Raw genomic sequence first — 21,190 nt, 5'->3', positions numbered from 1 at the left:
TACATAATTCTTCATTTTTAATCAGAACAATCACCAGAGATTCCTAATATCTCTCACAAATAGTTTATATTTTCAGGCGTCCATCCCATCTCTTTGTAATATGAAGCACATTACTCGTTTTACTTACCCAGTGATTTTGACTGAATGTGTTCCACGTATTCTGTATTGTTCAGGCTGGTCAATTGTTGCATCAGTGTGTCGATAGATGCCCGTTTTGTAAAGAAAGAAGTCTTCGTGTACTTGCATTACAGCTGAAAAACAGTAACATGTACAGTAATGCGGGCGTATATCGCTTAAAACTAGAGCGTATTTTAAATACATTACACTCAGAGCATAAAAGGTTTTTTAACACTAGCTTAGATGGCTGCCATGTTTACTTCTTTAAAATGTTTTCTAGTGCCGGTCTAATCATTTACCCCAAAGGTCTCACCACGGATAGCCCAATCCCAAGTGATGGTGGGAAAGTGGGAGAAATGGTAAATTATCACAGACTCCATTTACAGCAAATCCCTACTTCTCAGGGGAAACGGAGGTTCCCACTGAGAATTGGTAAGATATTTTGCATCCCAAAATAAGCAATACCAGTGCTATTGGTTTCAAATGTAAGATTACCAATGATGCAAAATTATCACAACACCTCGAAAGTAGCATTTTAGTCGAAATATGTCGCCTTAATTTCAACGTGGGGCTTCAAAAAGAGCCAGTCAGACGATGATTTGCAGAGTGAGGGCACCACAGCTAAACTCTTTTTTTGGGGGGGGGGTGGATTAATATTAATTGACCCCAATTTAGAGTGTGGGCCTGATTTACAGTTCAAGTACAATGTTGCATGTCCTCGGCAGTGGCAAACAAAACCCTGCTACATTGAAACATGTCTGCCTGTTTGAAGGATTGATTGTAAATTCATTTATGTTGGTTGCCAATATGGGTGCTTTCAACAGAAGATATATGCCAAACGGCATCACCAGTGGGGGAATTTCTAGCAAAGGCTCATGTCTGCTGAGGATTTTTGGTCCACTGTTTGTACAAAGCATATATACCTCGAATGAGAAATTACAATGATATTAACCCCGGGAGAGACGCGCGAGCGCATCAACCAAGATGGCCGCCGCCACCGGAGCTCCGTGAGCACCTCAGCCTGCAAATCTCCTTTTACGACGAATTAGGCACAGAAAGTCGGCGAAATTACCGGCGCTTGCCTCCCTATGTTGCTCCTCACCTGGGAAGTCGTTTTGTGTTGAATTTCCTAGACGGAAGTGCTTCTGCTTACTTCATGGTTCCTGCTCCCAGCTTCCCTTCAAGGTACTGCCGGTTTTGACTGCCTAGGGGGGCGGAGTAAAATCTATGACAGGGCCTGGCTTGGGCCTAGCCACGCCTACAGCTTAGTTTAGCTGCTGCACCTATTATTTTGGAGAGATTTTTGATGTTTTTCCTCCTAGTTACGTCATTTCTGTCACTTTTTGAAGTGCTTATTCGTTATTTCAATATTCCTGTGTGATAGTGAATATTTTTTCACCTCAGAATGGATTCCAAACAATCCATTACTAATAAAAGAAAGCAGCAGGTCTCTCCTCCTCCAACTAAATCCAAGGTGGTGAAGTCTTCAGAACCTTCTCTTGCGCTCATTTTGGAAGAAATTAAGGCATTGCGTCTAAACACTGATACTATTGCCTCAGAAGTAAAAAATGTTCGGAAAGACATGGCTTCTATTTCAATGAAGGTTTCTGACAATGTCATTAAAATTCAAGACAATAAAAATAAGTTGGACGCTTTTACTCCTTTAATGGACAAAATTGCTCCAATGCATTCCCAACTGTTGGACATGGAAAATCGCAGTAGACAATATAATCTACGCATTTTTTATTCGCCTGAAGATGTTGAGGGGACCAACTGCCGACTCTATCTAGAATCTCTTCTGCCGGGTCTCTTGAATATTAAGTTTTCCGAAAAATCTGAGATTGACAAAGCCCATAGAGTCCCATCTCACCGGAACCCTCGGCATACTAGGCCGCGGCAAATGATATTTAAGGTACTGCACCATCATCAATTGATTCTAATTCGCAAAGCTGCCAGAGAAATTCCGTCATTGTTGGTGAATGGTACCAAAATCTTTATTCACCAGGACTTTGCTAGAGAAACTGTGGCTATTCGTAAATAATTTTCTTCCCTTCGTCCGCAGTTGAGAAGCCTTGGTTTCAAGTATGGTCTTTTTGACCCTTCTACAATGCGTGTGTGGAAAGATAATGTATCCAAATCATTTCAGCGTCCAGAAGATCTTCGCTCATTTCTTGATCAGCAGGCTCCTCCATCTATGGATACTCAAGACCCTAACTCTTGAAATGGTGGCGTCTGACATCCTGTGTCTTACCTCTGCATAATTTTCTTCGTGGGCTCCAACGGTTAATGGCCATGCTTGAGGAACGTGTGTGCGTTTCTTTGTCTCTATTCATGTTTCTTGTTTGTTCCTTTCTCTATCTTTTTTGTTTCTTCCCTTCCTTTTTTCTGCATAGAGTTACTCTTCTCGCCTGTCTTCTTCTTCCTTCTTCTTGTTCTGATTCCTTTCTTTCTTTCTTCTTAAATCTTAATGGCTAATACTCATAATATTAAGTTTGTTTCTCTAAATGTAAAAGGTTTGAGGCATCCAGTAAAGCTTACATTTTTTTTAGATTATTTAGGTCGTTGTAAAGCTGACATTTGTTTTGTTCAGGAAACACATGTTGACGATAAAGTGTTACAATATATGAACAAAAAATCGGTGGATTATATTATCTCTTCACCTGCTAACGGTAAAAAGAATGGGGTCGCTATTTTCTTTGCTAAGAGACTGCACTGTCAAATTCTTAATAAGATTTCGGATACTGAAGGCAGATACGTTATAGTTAAAGTCAAAATTCATGTTTACGGCCCTACTGCAGATGACCCTGTTTTTTGGGCTACTGTTACAACAGAAGTTTTAAAGTTAGGCAAAGTTCCCTTGATTTTTGGGGGTGATTTCAATGTTTTTGCGGACCCCCTATTAGATAGATTATCTACCTCTAGGTTTCTACCTTCTAAGATTTTTCATGCCTTTAAGACTTTTCTTCATACTACCAAGTTAGCTGATATTTGGAGACTGCATCATCCCACTGCTAAGGAATTTTCTTTTTTCTCCAACCCTCACAACTCCCACTCCAGAATTGATTTTTTTTTTGCTTTCCCCCTCTCTCATTCAATTGGCAAATATTCCTACCATGGGTACTATTGATGTATCTGACCATGCCCTGATTTCTTTTGTTTTAAATGTTTCATCTCCTTTTGTTAAGCAATCTAGATGGCGCATGAATACTGATATTGTCCTTAATGATACTCATAAACCTAAATTATTGCAAACAATTCAGGATTATTTTACTTTTAATCCGGAGAATTCTACTTCTGTTATTAATCGGTGGGATGCATTTAAGGCTTATATCAGAGGTTCTACAATTTCCATTATGGCACATGAGAATAAGAAATGTAATTCTGATATCATATCCTTAGAGAAACAAATAGCTCATTTTGAACGTTTATTTATCACTTCCAGTGATCCCCAATATAAGCTCAAATTACAAAAGCTGAGATATGAATTTAATGCTATTCTTAGTACTAGGGCTGGGATCCAGCTTACTAATTCTAATGCTAGATTCCGTTTCAACTCTAACAGGTCTGGTAAGCTCCTTGGTAATTATTTACGTATTAAAAGGGATAAAACACAGATTACCTCTATTCAAGGTCCTCAAGGTAAAATCGCACTTTCTCACAATGATATTGTGAAAGAATTTTTACATTTTTATTCTACCTTGTATAATAAGCCAGATTTTTGTGATGATTCTCTAATTGATGCCTTTTTAAATTATTCTAATTTACCTCATATCTCTTCCTCCGATAAACTTGAGTTGGATTCCCCTACTACTACTGATGAAATATTGGCTGCTATTAAATCCCTTCCAAAAAATAAATCTCCTGGTCCTGATGGCATCCCTGCCGAATTTTATAAACAATTTCAAAATCATCTATTACCTTATTTGCACCAGATTTTTTCTCACTTTTGTTCCTCAGGTACCATTTCGGGCTCTTTTTCAGAAGCCTTAATTATTGTACTACCCAAACCTGATAAAGACCCTACCCTTGTCTCTAATTACCGTCCTATTTCTTTGATTAATCAAGACTGTAAATTACATGCTAAAATCCTTGCTTCTAGACTAGCCCCTGTTCTTCATTCTATTATACACCCTGACCAATCTGGTTTTATGAAAAATAGATATTCTGCTAATGACACTAGAACTTTACTGCATGTTATTGAACAAAGTCCCGCTCTCCTTGTCCCTGCTGGGGTTAGGGCTTTAGATGCGGAAAAAGCTTTTGATAAAATCCATTGGCAGTTTTTATTTAAAACCTTATTGTCTTTTGATTTTGGCCCATCCTTTATTCGTATGATTTCTGCTTTATACTATGCTCCCACTGCTCGCTTATTTATTAATGGTCAGATTTCTGGCCAATTTTCCCTTTTTAGAGGTACACGTCAGGGTTGTCCCTTATCCCCTCTTTTATTTTTACTAGGAATTGAACCTTTTCTTAATTTCATTCGTCAATCTGTAAATATTCAAGGTGTCACTATTAAAAATGTTACCGTAAAAACTTTGGCATATGCTGATGATGTGTTATTGTTTATTAGTAATCCTACATCGTCTGTTCCATTCTTGCTTGATATTATTTCTCAATATTCAACTGTATCTGGATATAAATTAAATGTTACTAAAACGGAATTTTTCCCTTTAAATATGCTTTGTACGCCTGATATGTTACCTTCAAAAGACATTGTCTGGCAGAAGAATAAGTTGAAATACTTGGGTATATTATTTTCGTCCTCCTTGCCAGCGACCTTAAAATTGAATTATGATTCCATTCTTGATTATATTAAACAAAAAACCTCCAAATGGTCTCCCCTTCATCTCTCCTGGTGGGGAAGAATGGAGTCTATTAAAATGACTATTGCCCCACAAATATTTTATTCTCTTGCAACAATACCTACTCAATTTCCACTCAAAATTTATAAAAATATTGATAAATTATTATCTAAGTTTCTCTGGAATAATAAACCTCCTCGCATTGCTTATAAAAAATTGAAAATTCCTAAATGCCAAGTTGGTTTTGCCCTACCTGATTTTTATTTATATCATAAAGCTTTCATTCTAAAACAGAGCTCCTTTTGGTTTAATAGTTCCCCTATTGCTAATCCCCCTATTTGGTTTCATATTGAAACTTCCCTTGCAAAACCTTTTCCTCTACCATCCCTATTAACTATGTCTCCCACCTCTAAGATTATACATTCCTCGTCTATACTCAAATCTTCCAGATTAATTTTTAACGATTTGGACTCTAATTTTGCATTACCCCTACTCTCCACGGTGCATTTGTCTTTATGGCATAGTGCTCTAATAAAATTGAACAGAAATGTTTCTTTTTGGTCTTCATGGATTGCTAAAGGTATTTTCTTTCTTAAAGATGTTTTCTTAGATGGTGCATTTATTCTTTTTACTCTACTCCAATTAAAATGCAATTTGCCTATATCAGATTTGTTAAAATATAAATTTTTATGTAATTCCATTTTAGATTCTTTCCCGGACGGCATTCCGTCTGCATCTTCAGCTGATTTTTTAATTTACATCAATACGGTCTCTGTTTCCCCAAAGGCAGTTTCTGTGTTTTATAAAAAATTTACTAATTCACTAGGTTCCAACGTTGATACTATTTCCACTTTTTGGAATAATGAACTCTCCATTTCTCTGTCAACTGATTCATGGTCATTGATTTGGACTAATAGTATTTCTGGTTGGTTACCAGTTTCACTTTATCAAACCAATGCTTATATTTTGTTTAATTCTTTATGGACGCCGTTACGTTTATTTAAAGCTAAATTATTACCATCCAACCTATGTTGGCATTGTAATTTACATCCTGGTTCTTTACGTCACATGTTATTTGATTGTCCTATTATTATGAAATTTTGGTCCGAAGTATGGAATGTTATATTGAAAATTTTGCCTATTTCTGATTTGCTTTCTTATAAATTGTTAATATGTAAATCGATTGCCTTAATTACTCCTCTTGAAGATGCTGAAGCTAAGTTATTTAATTTTCTAATATCAGCTGCATTCAAATCAATTACTTTTTGCTGGAAGGATGCTACTTCTCTCTTAGTTAATGCTTGGTGGTCTTGGATTATCTTTACAAGAAGAGGTGCTCAATTATCTTTACAAGGTGTTCATCATAATTCTTTGCATTTTCAATCTTTTTGGTCACCTATATATTCATATATAAGGTTATGACTTCTGTTTTTCTGCTGTTATTATGCTATTTATTGATTACTATATTAATGTTTTAATTAATAATTGGTAACTCTATTTAGTTTATTTATTCTGACATGAATTGTATATTTCCCTCTTCTCTTCCTTCCTTCCCTTCCTTCTTCCCTTACATTTTTTGTTATCCTTTCATTGACGTTAGTTTTTTAAGTGATGTGATATTATTATGAATGCTTATTTCTGACCGTGATTATTCGCTTTATGTAATTTAATGACTTCTATTATCAATTTTCTGTATGTATTCTATGTTTTTTCCTCTGTCAAAATTCAAAAAAATCATTTTGAACAATGATATTAACCCCATCTCACGGCTTCAAGAATCTTCTGTCAAGGCTCCAGCTCGTGGGATGCGTTCATAATCATGCGTTTTGGAAAATTTCTAATTTTAAAGTGAAAGATAACTGCGGAGGAACTTCTATTAACACTGACCAGATATTCGGATCTGAAATAAAGCCAATGGACCAGCTACAATTCATCTGGTTTTACCACCATGAAAACACTGTTGAACCGAGCAGAATCAGCATAGAGGAATTTCTGCCAGTTGGCATAACAATTATCCACCCTGAACAAATATTATTTTTTGTTGATTTTCCTTTACTGCCTTCTCTATACTGGTACGAATGAAACACAACAGTTCACTCGGATTCACATTTGACAATAATATATATTTATTTTGGGGCCCAAATTATTGAAATCCCACCATGCAATACATTACAAAATTGTTTTCTTAGAGCATGAGACAAGTGGTATATTTTGACCGATAGGCATAAAACAACACAAATAGTTTGCTTCGTGCTCCGTGTGACAGAGCAGTACAAGTGATAAGTGATCAGAAGAAATGTATATGTGCTCAGAAAAAGCAGCACTGCAGCATCCTGAGCCAAACAAGAAGCACGGCAAGACAGTAAGGCAAACTGGATGGGGTGCAAAAGTGGGAAAGGATGCCCCTGAGAATGTTTTCATCATTGGTAGGGGTGGACAGAATTCGGGGAGTTTCACTCTGTGAAATTCCATGGGGTTACATGAAAGGTCAGCAAGATTCCGTGGAGTTCTGCGAGCAGGCTGAAAACTGAATGTCGTGCTGCTTGCTCTTATTTTTAGCACCAGGATTTTGTTCCATGCTGTAAAATAAGTGCACACTGCACCATGCGGTGTGCCAGAGGGTGCTGCTTCTTCCTGTCGCTCGAGTAGATTTTCAACTCGAGTAATGCTTTCTCAACACGAACGGTAGCGACCTACATTGACACATCTTGCCGTGAGGGTGTTCAGGTGCCTGAAAATCATGCTAGGGGGGATGCAAATTCTCACTTGCACTCGCCAACATACTGTAGGCAGATGCGCACAAAAAATACTCCTCCATGCAGAGGTTGGCAGAATTTTACCGGAACGCCGCTGGATCAGGAATTTTTTTTTTTTGCAACCCCTATTGGCTTGAAAGAGTTCAGGAGTCACAATCTCTGCCTTGCTAGTGACACCTACAAAGTTTCCACCTCACCCACAAATCATCAGAACATTCTCTGGACCTGAGAAAACAGAAGAGGACTGGCCCGCTGCCTGAGAAGTGTGTTGGGACTTTAAGGCCTGGGCCTGCTCCTACTTGTTAACAGAACTAAGAAGTTGTCTCAATGGGTCAGTTAACTGACATTCTGTGTGGATAGAGGGACTCAACAAGCTGATACACATTCAGGAAGGGAAACTCTATTGAAAACTCCATTGATTATCATAAAATTGCTATTAAATTTCAAGACATTTATACACTCCCCAATGATGATGTTCTTGAATTATCTTCTCTCCTTGTTCATTCATACTCCTGCCGTAATATGCAGTGTCCTGTAGCTCTCACCTAGATTCACATTTTAAACCCATAAATCATATGTTTTTATCATTGCCTTTATTCTTTTTAAATCATTTATTACGTTGTGTATTTTTTCACAACTATTACAGTATGGCAAACTATAGCATTCTGAGATTCCAGCCCACTGTGTGATTCAAGGGAGTGTCGGATCTAGGTGGGACACAAGTTGCAAACTCATCAGGGTTGGGAGCAAGCCTGCTGATCAGCAGTTGACACCTATAATCTTTGCAATGTGGTGAGCTGTGAGTTATGTGTGCCTTTGAAACAATAACTGTTGGGTGCAGGGGCCATGTAGCAGTTGAAGCGTGAGTGGATTGCAATGTGGTGAGGGGGGCCCTGGCCCACGGCGAGATAGTAACTGATGGTCGTAGCGTCTCCTATTCGACCATGGAGGTGATTGTGTGAGTTGGCCACGGGCATGTTGGTTCTCGGGATGGTGGCCGGGACCAGCAGAGTAGGCTGAGTACAATGGAGGGGGCAATATTCAGTTGACATGAGGGAGGGGTTGCCCGTATATGCTAGTTCTCGGAACTGCATGAGCATGGTTTCTCATGCCGCTGCAATGGCCCTTTTCCAAAGGTGGAATGAATCCTTGCAGTATACAATGGTACTGACAGCTTCTCTGCAATAGAGGAAATCCTTGTGCTACTGTACAGGGGACAGCAGCTGGGGATCTCTCAAATGTAGTGTAAGGGTGCACCTGGCCAGCAGCAGGCGATGGCGTACAAAACAAGCCTGGACTACATGTTTCTTTACTCATTTATAAATCCTCAGGGTGGTTATAGCCCACGTGTTCAGGTGAGCGAGTTAAGTGGATGTAGTGAGGGTTTTGTGGATGACATGCTAGTAGTGTGTCAGGGCAGTGCACTCCCAGAGCATGTGCTGGAATTCAGCAGTGTAGAATTAACATCTGGGCATGTGAGATTGGCTGATGGGACTATGCTGCTTATCTTCGGCGGAGTTAGGTAGGTCCTGTGGAGCACTATATACTCAATACTCTTAAACCTTGCATTAGAGGAGACATTCTGAGGTGACTTGGGTGTCAATGTCCATTCTGAGTCATGGAGCGAACGCTCAATATCATCTTCCCACACCTGTCTAAGGGGTGCTAGAGAAATCCCCAGGTGGTCCTGGATGGCTTTGTTTAGCCATGTAATCAGGTGTTGCCCGGAACCCATAGTGTACAGGGGGTGTACACCTGGAGGGGGATTCCTCATTGATGGTGTGCCAATGGAGGTGGTTTGTTGATAATAGTCGACCGCAAAGGAAAAATTGACCGGGAGGGATATCTTAATCTTGTCGCAGCAGGTCGAATTAAAGTAGGTGATGGTCTTGGAATAGATTTCATATTGTTTCAATGGATTGGTTGTGCCAGGGGGCTATGTTAGAACTGGGGTTCTCTAGTTGGCAGGGGTAGGTACCACTGTCCAAATAGGGACCCTTGCTTCTAGTCAGGGTAAGGAGAAAACCCTCTGAGATAACCCCTGCTCACCCTCTAGGTAGCTTGGCACAAGCAGTCTAGGCTAACCAGAGGCAATGTGTAAAGTATTTGTACCAACTCTCACAGTAACACAGTGAAAACACCACCTACTGATTCCACAACAGTTTAGGAAAATAAAGGCATTCATTCTAAACTACACAAGACCAAAATGACAAAAATCCAACATACACAGTTCAAGAATATGGTTTAAAAAGAGTTCTTAAGGTTGTAATCAAAGTTCTTTAAGTTGCGATAAAATAATCCACAGGTGCGTGAAAAGTTCACAGTTGCGTCACGTTTACTCACAGTACCTTTTAGTTGCAACAAAGTTCCAAAAGCAGAAGCTGGTGCGGTGGAAAACAAGCGATGCGTTGCTCCTGAGACCCTGGGGAGGCGATGCAACAGCCCCGCTGCAGAAGCGGGCGTGTTGCGACAAATCCGGTCTGTATGGGAGGAAGGCCACTTGTATGGATTCCGGTGCGTAGGTTCCGTAGGAAGTTTTGTTCTCGCAAAGGCACAATGCGACGATCTCGTAGGGGCTGCAACGATCTCCGGGGTGACGGTCCAGCGGTGATCCTCTCTCTCGCAGCTCCTCGATGCGATGGTTCTGCGACGATGCTCGTAGCGACGTGATGCGGTCCGCAAGCAAGCGGTGTGGTGATCTCACCCACACTCGCAGCGATGTTCGTCTTTCCTGCACCGGTCTGGTGCGTCCCGCAAACGAAGGATGCGGCGGCACTGGCAGCGGCGTCAGGCGCTGCGACGATCTCGACCTTCGTAGCGGCGGGAAACTTCTCGCACTGTCGGGGATGCACTCCGCAAGCGAGCGATGCAGCACTTTTCAAATGCGAAAGTCTCTCAAGCTTAGTTTCAAGCTTCCGAGCACAGGTACAACTTCCAGAGGCCCCACAACTGGATCAAGCACTCTAGTAAGGACATAACTCTCTCAGCAGAGTTCAGGGAAGCTGGGGGTGAAGTCCTTTTGCTCCTGGGACTTCAGAACAGGGAGCCAGCTCTTCTCAGGCCCTTGGAGATTCATTCAAGACAGGGGACACAGCACAACAGCAAAGTCCTTCCCCTCTCCTTGGCAGCAAAGCAACAGGTCAGTCCAGCAGAGCAACAGCAGGACAGTCTTCCTTCTTCAGATTCAGCTTTCTCCTTGGCAGAGGTTCCTTCTTGATTCCAGGATTATCAAATTTTCTGTTGTCAGGGGTCCTGTTCTTATACCCCTAAAAGTCTTTGTTCTCTTTGTGCAAGTGGGCCCTGAGCCCGGTCTGAACCAGTTCTGGGTGTCTCCTGGGTACTTTGTTTTCCTGGCTGCTCCTTTCCTTTCAGAGTGAGGGGCAGGGTCATCAGCCACCCAGCAGGAGGCGGAGCCAGCATTGTGGCGGGCAGGCACAGCCCTATTCAGGCCCAGGTGCTAACTCCTTCCATCACTCAGGTTGCAAATGCAGTCATTCAGCCTAGGGCTGACTCAGCCAGCCTCCTGGGGAATCCCCTGCCCCTGTCACTCTCAAACCAGACAGTCAATACACAAACAGGCCAAGGCACACAGAAGGGTCAGACAAGAGAACATCAACTTTCTAAAAGTGCTGTTCTCAAACACAGGATTTAAAAACAACCTTTCCTAAAAGATGTGTTATTAAATTCTGAGTTTAGGGATACTAGATACTTATGTCCTATCTTGTTCCTATGGGAAGAAATGCTGGAAGCCACTGTAGCCAGCATCCCCATGTTAATCTATGGAGCAAGATAGCCTTACAATAGTGAAAAACGAAAATGGCTGTAATTCACTACCAGAGCATGTCACCTGCACTCGTACCTGCTCTACCTTTTTTTCATACACTGCACCCTCCCCAGGGGGGTACCTTGGGCCTTCCATAGGGGTGACTGATGTGCACAAAAAGGGAAGGGTTAGGCCTGGTCAGTGGGGACACTGACCAGGAGGACATGGCAGTTTCTAAACTGCCCATAGGCACTGCAGTGGCAGGCCTGAGACACCATCTTAGAGCTACTCCGGTGGGTGGCAGAATCAATGCTGCAGGCCCACTAGTGCGGAATTTGCAAAAACAACAGGTGATGGACCGAATGTGGATCAATGTCACACACTCAACCCAGTCCAAAGATCTGGGCTCAAATCCATCGTTTTTTTGCACTCCACACCACCCCGGGTTAGACAATGGCGATATGCAAATCAGCTCTGACCCTGTGCCCCATGGGAACAGTCCAGTCCGAACTACAAAAGCCATGTCCTTCCCAGAACGGAATCAAACATCCGAGGACCGGACCGGTTTCGAGGTAACACCTCTCATCAGCCCGGCTAGCGAAACCGGTCGGGTCCTCGGATGCTCGATTCCGTTCTGGGAAGGACATGGCTTTTGTAGTTCGGACTGGACTGTTCCCATGGGGCAACAGGGTCAGAGCTGATTTGCATATCGCCATTGTCTAACCCAGGGTGGTGTGGAGTGCAAAAAAACGATGGATTTTGGCCCAGATCTTTTGACTGGGGGAATGTGTGACATTGATCCACATTCAGTCCATCACTTGTTGTTTTTGCAATTGCCGCCCTAAGTGCGCTGGGGATGCCCACACGTGGGTCCCAGGCACTCCACACCACTTGGAGTCAAGCTAGCCGGGCTGATGAGAGGTGTTACCTCGAAACCGGTCCGGTCCTCGGATGCTCGATTCCGTTCTGGGAAGGACATGGCTTTTGTAGTTCGGACTGGACTGCTCCCATGGGGCAACAGGGTCAGAGCTGATTTGCATATCGCCATTGTCTAACCCAGGGTGGTGTGGAGTGCAAAAAAACGATGGATTTGGGCCCAGATCTTTTGACTGGGGGAATGTGTGACATTGATCCACATTCGGTCCATCACTTGTTGTTTTTGCAATTGCCGCCCTAAGTGCGCTGGGGATGCCCAGACGTGGGTCCCAGGCACTCCACACCACTTGGAGTCAAGCTAGCCGGGCTGATGAGAGGTGTTACCTCGAAACCGGTCCGGTCCTCGGATGCTCGATTCCGTTCTGGGAAGGACATGGCTTTTGTAGTTCGGACTGGACTGTTCCCATGGGGCAACAGGGTCAGAGCTGATTTGCATATCGCCATTGTCTAACCCAGGGTGGTGTGGAGTGCAAAAAAACGATGGATTTGGGCCCAGATCTTTTGACTGGGGGAATGTGTGACATTGATCCACATTCGGTCCATCACTTGTTGTTTTTGCAATTGCCGCCCTAAGTGCGCTGGGGATGCCCAGACGTGGGTCCCAGGCATTCCACACCACTTGGAGTCAAGCTAGCCGGGCTGATGAGAGGTGTTACCTCGAAACCGGTCCGGTCCTCGGATGCTCGATTCCGTTCTGGGAAGGACATGGCTTTTGTAGTTCGGACTGGACTGTTCCCATGGGGCAACAGGGTCAGAGCTGATTTGCATATCGCCATTGTCTAACCCAGGGTGGTGTGGAGTGCAAAAAAACGATGGATTTGGGCCCAGATCTTTTGACTGGGGGAATGTGTGACATTGATCCACATTCGGTCCATCACTTGTTGTTTTTGCAATTGCCGCCCTAAGTGCGCTGGGGATGCCCAGACGTGGGTCCCAGGCACTCCACACCACTTGGAGTCAAGCTAGCCGGGCTGATGAGAGGTGTTACCTCGAAACCGGTCCGGTCCTCGGATGCTCGATTCCGTTCTGGGAAGGACATGGCTTTTGTAGTTCGGACTGGACTGTTCCCATGGGGCAACAGGGTCAGAGCTGATTTGCATATCGCCATTGTCTAACCCAGGGTGGTGTGGAGTGCAAAAAAAACGATGGATTTGGGCCCAGATCTTTTGACTGGGGGAATGTGTGACATTGATCCACATTCGGTCCATCACTTGTTGTTTTTGCAATTGCAGGCCCACTAGTAGCATTTGTCATCACCAGCCCTGGCACATCCGGTGCACTTTACTAGGGACTTCATGGTGATACAAATATGCCAAACATGTATATCCAATCAAAATAGCAATTTACATAGGGAGCACTTACACTCTGGCACTGATCAGCAGTGGCAGAGTGTCCAAAGCATCTAAACCAGCAAAAACGAAATCCAGCAAAGGATCAAAAATACAGGAGGTAGAGGCAAAAGATAGGGGAAAACCACGCCAAAGATGCCTGGTCTAACACGTGTCCCCTCCAGCTGAAAATGGGGGGAACTACCCACCCTCTTGGGAATTCTCTTCACTAAGGCGGAAAAACCTGGACAGACCATCAGCGTTGGCGTACTCTGTACCAGGGCGGTGTTCCACCGTAAAGTCCAATCCCTGTAGGGAGATGGACCACCTCAACAGTTTTGGGTTCTCACCCCTCATCTGCATTAACCATCTGAGGGGCCTGTAGTCGGTCTGAACACAGAAGTGAGTCCCAAACAGGTAGGGCCTCAACTTCTTCAGAGTCTAGACCACAGCAAAAGCTTCTCTCTCAATCGTACTCCACCTCTGTTCCCTGGGGAGTAGCCTCCTACTAATGAAAGCTACCGGCTGGTCTCCTCCCTCCTCAGTGATTTGTGAGAGTACTGCTCCCACACCATGCTCTGAAGCGTCTGTCTGTACTATGAACTCACTGGAAAAGTCAGGTGCCTTGAGCACCGGTGCTGTGCACATGGCAGTCTTCAGGGCATCAAAAGCAGTTTGGCAGGCTTCGGTCCAGCCCATTCTTTTGGGCAACTTCTTAGAAGTGAGTTCTGTCAAGGGGGCGACAATGGTGCCATATCCCTTGACAAACCGTCTGTAATACCCGGTGAGTCCTATAAAGGCTCTCACCTCTGTCTGTGTCTTGGGGGTTCCCAAGCCAGAATGGTATCAATCTTTGCCTGTAGGGGTGCCACCTGGCCACTCCCCACCTGGTGTCCCAAATACCCCACAGATCCCTGCCCTATCTGGCACTTGCTGGCCTTGATAGTGAGGCCGCCCCTTGCAGAGCCTTCAACACTTCACAGAGGTGTTGCAAGTGTTCCTCCAACTTGGAGCTGAACACAGCAATGTTATCCAGGTATGCAGCGCTGAATTCCTCCAGCCCAGACAGTACCTGGTTAACCAGTCTCTGGAACGTGGCAGGGGCATTCTTCAACCCAAAGGGCATGACTCAGAACTGGAGGTGCCCCTCTGGCATTGAAAATGCTGACCTCTCTTTGGCCCCATCAATTAAGGCAATCTGCCAGTACCCAGAAGTCAAATCAAATGTACTGAGGTACTGGGCAGCTCCCAACCGATCCACGAGCTCATCAGCTCTGGGGATGGGGTGTGCGTCAGTCTTCGTGACCGCATTGAGCCCACGGTAGTCCACGCAGAACCTGAGTTCTGGAGTGGCACCTGGCGCAGCAGCTTTTGGTACCAAGACCACTGGGCTAGCCCAGGGGCTGCTGGAGGGCTCAATCACCCCTAGCGCCACTATCTTGGAAACTTCTTCCTTGATGCTGGCCCTTACCTTGTCAGCTACCCTGTAAAATTTTTGCTTCACAGGCAGACTGTCTCCAGTGTCCACATCATGGACGCACCAGTTAGTGACTCCTGGGTCAGGGAGAACAGGGAGGAGAACTGACCCAACACTTGGCGACAGTCCCTCTGCTGCTCTGGGGTTAGGGTGGGCGAGAGGACCACACCATCCACTGACCCATCTTGCTCCTTAACTGCCAGGAGGTCAGGGAGAGGATCACTATCCTCTTCCATTCCTGCATCTGTAGCCATGAGCATGGTTACTTCAGACCTCTCAAAGTGTGGTTTGAGGCGGTTCACATGCAAGACTCTCAGGGGCTGCCTGGGAGTCCTCAGGTTAACCAGGTAGGTTACCTCACTTTTTCTTTCCACCACCTCATATGGCCCAGTCCACTTGTCTTGGAGCGCGTAAGACTCCACTGGCGTCATTACCCACACTTTCTGCTCAGGTTGAAATTCGACCAGAGTGGTATTCTGGTCGTACCATCTTTTAATTTCTTCCTGGCTTGCTTCCAGGTTCGCCTGAGCGAGCTTCCTGAAGCGTTGTGTCTGGTTGCGGATGGCCAGCACATAGCTGAACACATCCTGGGGGGTTTTCCCACAGGACTTTTCCCAACCCTCCTTCACCAGTGAGAGAGGTCCTCTAAGAGGGTGGCCATACAGGAGTTCAAAGGGACTGAACCCTAAGGACTTCTGAATCACCTCCCTGTAGGCAAACAACAGGCATGGTAACAAGACGTCCCACTTCCGTCTCATGGGCTCCGCTAGGTCCATAATCATACCTTTTAGGGTCCGGTTGAACCTTTCAACCAACCCATTTCCTTGATGGTGGTAAGGAGTGGTGAACTTATAAGTTACCCCACACTCCTCCCACAGGGACTTTACATACTTAGAGATGAAGTTGGTACCCCGGTCGGAGACCACCTCTCTGGGGAATCCCACATGGGAAAAGATCCCCATCAATGCACGGCCCACCACGGGTGCTGTGATTGTCCTGAGAGGGACTGCTTCCGGGTACCGGGTAGCATGGTCCACCAAGACTAGGATGAACCTGTTGCCTAAGGCTGTCTTGGGGTCCAGGGGCCCTACTATGTCTATACCCACCCGCTCGAAAGGGGTGCTCACCACTGGGAAGGGTTGAAGGGGTGCCTTCAATTTCATTCCAGTCTTGCCACTGCCTTGACAGGTTTGGCAAGATCTGCAAAAGGAACCAGCGTGCTTTCTCATCTGGGGCCAGTGGAAGTGGGTGACAAGCCGGTTCAGGGTTTTGTCTTGCCCCAGATGTCCTGCAAGAGGCACGTCATGAGCCAGACCCATTAGGAAGTTTCTGAAGCGCTCGGGTACCCCCAGCACACGGGCTGCACCGGGCTCAGCAAACTTAGGCTCGCTATATAGTAGGCCATCTTCCCAGTAGATAAAGTGGTCTCTGACTACTCCACATGCTGCCTGATCTACAGCCTGTTGCCGCAGACCATCGAGGGAAGGGCATTCCTTCTGCGCCTGGCAGAACTCCTCCCTGGAGGGACCACCTTCCTGTTGCCAATTGGCAGCTCAGGTAGGTCTCCCAGTTCGGCCACCTGTTCCCCTGTAGGCTCCAGGGCATCCCCTCAGGTTCTGCTCCTTCCTGGACCGTGGGAACTGCTGGGGCGGGTTTCCCACGCCCCTTGCCTCTTCCTCTCCTGGCAGGTCTCTGGGCCACTGTTTCAGGCTCCAGTTCTGCTGAGTCACCCTTACTGGCTGCCATAGCACGCGTGGTCACACAGATCCACGCAGGCAGACCCAACATCTCCAAATGAGTTCTGTGTTCTACGTCCTTCCATGGAGAACTCTCCAGGTCGTTACCTAACAGACAGTCTACAGGCAAGGCATCACTGACAACTACTTCCAAAAGACCAGAGACCCCCCCCCATTCAAAGGGAACACGCGCAAGCTTTCAGAGGCGCACTGAGCTGTCAGCTGCCACTACAGGGCGGAGTACATCAGGGATGATTTGCTCTTCAGACACCCACTGACATCTCGCAGATGTCACGCTGGCTCCTGTGTCACTCAGAGCCTCAACCTCCTTCCCATTGATGGTCACCTTCTGCCCATACTTCTTAGTGTTAGAGGGCAGTAAGGTTTCCTGGACCATCTCTCGGTCTCCTAGCGAGACAAGGGTCATAACTGCTAGCTCCCCCCAGGCACTAGAAACCAAATCCCCACCCAAAGCTACACTAGCTAACGCTGGGGCGGGAGCACCAGTGGGTGCTGGCTTCTTCTTGGGACAGCTTGGAGCGATGTGGCCCACCTGATTGCAGTGATAGCAGGTAGGGGGACCCTGGTTATTTCTTCTGTCTCTATTGTCCCGCCTGCCCTTAGGGGGCCATGGCTGTCTAGGTTTGGGGGGTTGGGATTCTTTTCCCTGGGAACTATTTTGAGGCCCTTGAGAGAACTCCTTTTGTTTACCCTTGTCCCCCCACTCTTCTGCTGGGGACCCTGCCCACCTTTGGCTGTGGTACCCACAATTCCTCTGTGGACCCTGGTACTGGTCCAGCAGTCCGCCTCCTTAGCAAGCTCAATGGGATCTGTCAGCTTGCTGTCTTAAAGATGCTGGCGCAGCTCTGGAACACAAAGACTACTCAAGTGCTCCCAACTGATTAAATGCAACAACCTCTTAAAATCAGTCACTTTACTGCCCTTCATCCAACCTTCCAGTGCACATGAGTGCTGATTCACACATTCCATCCAAGTCTCAGACTCTCTCTTCTTCGAGTTTCTAAACTGCAGTCTATACTGCTCTGGAGTAAGGCCATACCTGAGGCATAAGGCCTCCTTCATATTGGGGTAGGTCATGGTACCTGCCATCTCTAAGGGCTCTAGCGCACTCCTCCCAGAAGCCTCAAAATGTTTCCACAGGCCCGCCCCCCAATACTGATCAGGCACACCATTCATCTTCAATACAATTTCATACGAAGTAAACCAGGCATAAATATCCTCACTCCTATGGTTATTCTGTACCAGGTATTTGGGAATATATACTTTACCCCCATGCACTGGCTGTGCGCTGCCACCATTTGAACTGGCATCCATCACCTTGGCTTTAAGATCCACTTCTCTCATGCTCAACTTATGAGCCTAAAGCAATTTCTTTTCCTCTAGGGCACGGGCCTCTTTCTTGTCTTCCGCTGCCCTTTCTTTCTCCAACTCCAATTGCCTCATTTTCATTTTCATGACTTCCAAGTCATATTCTCTCACTCTCTGATTCACTTGTAACTCTTCTGGGGTGAGGCCTCTACCGGAGTGGTTGCTGCCAGCTCCTGAGCCTACTCTGCCCACTGGCAGATCTGTGACTTGAAAACCATTCTCTCCATTCACATCATCATTTCCCTCTTGTGCCTCCCAATGGGCCTTCAAGATTCTCTGCAGGGCCTCCTTTCTGTAGGCGCTCTTTATGGGGCACTCAAACTTAAGGCAGCATTTTTTAAGATGCTCAACTTTGTATGAATACAAATCTCCAATGGCAAACTCCAATTCTACTTCTGCCCCCTCACTGAGTGCCTTTCCTTTCGCAGACATGATGCTCTGAAGAGTTTCCCAAAAATAGAATCAAAAAATCAAAAACCAGTAGTATGCGGTGGCGTAGTGGTCTGCACTCACTAGTGATGTACACCAATTACTGTGGGTCAAGTACAAATACAAGTTCAAATCCCACCGCCTGACCACCAATGTTAGAACTGGGGGTCTCTAGTTGGCAGGGGTAGGTACCACTGTCCAAATTTGGACCCTTGCTTCTAGTCAGGGTAAGGAGGAAACCCTCTGAGATAACCCCTGCTCACCTTCTAGGTAGCTTGACACGAGCAATCTAGGCTAACCAGAGGCAATGTGTAAAGTATTTGTACCAACACTCGCAGCAAAACAGTGAAAACACCACAAACTGATTCCACAACAGTTTAGGAAAATAACGGTATTTATTCTAAACTACACAAGACCAAAACGAAAAAAATCCAACATACACAGTTCAAGAATATGGTTTCAAAAGAGTTCTTAAGGTTGTAATCAAAGTTCTTTAAGTTGCGATAAAATAATCCACAGATGCGTGAAAAGTTCACAGTTGCGTCACGTTTACTCACAGTACCTTTTAGTTGCAACAAAGTTCCAAAAGCAGAAGCTGGTGCGGTGGAAAACAAGCGATGCGTTGCTCCTGAGACCCTGGGGAGGTGATGCGACAGCCCCGCTGCAGCAGCGGGCGTGTTGCGACGAATCCGGTCTGTATGGAGTGGAAGGCCACTTGTATGGATTCCGGTGCGTAGGTTCCACAGGAAGTTTTGTTCTCGCAAAGGCACGATGCGACAATCTCGTAGGGGCTGCGACGATCTCCAGGGCGACGATGCGCGGTCCAGCGGTGATCCTCTCTCTCGCAGCTCCTCAATGTGATGGTTCTGGGACGATGCTCGCAGCGATGTGATGTGGTCCGCAAGCAAGCGGTGCGGCGATCTCACCCAGCGACAACAGGCTCTGCGACGACACTCGCAGCGATGTTCGACTTTCCCGTACCAGTCTGGTGCGTCCCGGAAAACGAAGGATGCGACGGCTCTGGCAGCGACGTCAGGCACTGCGATGATCTCGACCTTCGTAGTGGCGGGAAACTTCTCGCACTGTCGGGGATGCACTCCGCAAGCGAGCGATGCAACAATTTTCAATTGCAAAAGTCTCTCAAGCTTAGTTTCAAGCTTCCCAGCACAGGTACAACTTCCAGAGGCCCCACAACTGGATCAAGCACTCTAGGAAGGACAGAACTCTCTCAGCAGAGTTGAGCGAAGCTGGGGGGTAAAGTCCTTTTGTTCCTGGGACTTCAGAACAGGGAGCCAGCTCTTCTCAGGCTCTTGGAGATTCCTTCAAGACAGGGGATACAGCACAACAGCAAAGTCCTTCCCCTCTCCTTGACAGCAAAGCAACAGGTCAGTCCAGCAGAGCAACAGCAGGATAGTCTTCCTTCTTCAGATTCAGCTTTCTCCTTGGCAGAGGTTCCTTCTTGATTCCAGGATGATCTAATTTTCTGTTGTCAGGGGTCCTGTTCTTATACCCCTAAAAGTCTTTGTTCTCTTTGTGCAAGTGGGCCCTGAGCCCGGTCTGAACTAGTTCTGGGTGTCTCCTGAGTACTTTGTTTTCCTGGCTGCTCCTTTCCTTTCAGAGTGAGGGGCAGGGTCGTTAGCCGCCCAGCAGGAGGTGGAACCAGCATTGTGGCCGGCAGGCACAGCCCTATTCAGGCCCAGGTGCTAACTCCTCCCACCACTCAGGTTGCAAATGCAGTCATTCAGCCTAGGGCTGACTCAGCCAGCCTCCTGGAGAATCCCCAGCCCCTGTCACTCTCAAACCAGACAGTCAATACACAAACAGGCCAAGGCACACAGAAGGGTCAGACAAGAGAACATCAACTTTCTAAAAGTGCTGTTATCAAACACAGGATTTAAAAACAACCTTTCCTAAAAGATGTGTTATTAAATTCTGAGTTCAGGGATACTAGATACTTATGTACTATCTTGTTCCTATGGTAAGAAATGCTGGAAGCCACTGTAGCCAGCATCCCCCATGTTAATCTATGGAGTAAGATAGCCTTACAGTAGTAAAAAACGAAAATGGCTGTAATTCACTACCAGAGCATGTCACCTGCACTAGTACATGCTCTACCTTTTACATACACTGCACCCTGCCCAGGGGGGTACCTTGGGCCTTCCATAGGGGTGACTGATGTTCACAAAAAGGTAAGGGTTAGGCCTGGTCAGTGGGGACACTGACCAGGAGGACATGGCAGTTTCTAAACTGCCCATAGGCACTGTAGTGGCAGGCCCGGGACACCATCTTAGAGCTACTCCTGTGGGTGGCACAATCAATGCTGCAGGCCCACTAGTATTTGTCATCACCAGCCCTGGCACACCCGGTGCACTTTACTAGGGACTTCATGGTGATTCAAATATGCCAAACATGTATATCCAATCAAAATAGCAATTTACATTGGGAGCACTTACA

General features: G+C 45.8%; 1 protein-coding gene across 1 annotated transcript in view; it reads right to left on the bottom strand.

The window, feature by feature from the left end:
• TINAG (tubulointerstitial nephritis antigen) overlaps positions 1–21,190 on the bottom strand; it is a 975,673-nt gene that overhangs the window by 138,380 nt on the left and 816,103 nt on the right. The window contains exon 9 of the mRNA XM_086926440.1: positions 128–251. Within this exon, the coding sequence (XP_086782566.1) occupies positions 128–251 (124 nt within the window). The remainder of the gene's footprint in view (positions 1–127; positions 252–21,190) is intronic.

Source organism: Lissotriton vulgaris, chromosome 6, assembly GCF_964263255.1.
Source record: "Lissotriton vulgaris chromosome 6, aLisVul1.2, whole genome shotgun sequence".
NCBI lineage: Eukaryota > Metazoa > Chordata > Amphibia > Caudata > Salamandridae > Lissotriton > Lissotriton vulgaris.
The sequence above is the reverse complement of the archived record's forward strand: the minus strand, read 5'-3'. Positions and strand labels throughout refer to the sequence as shown.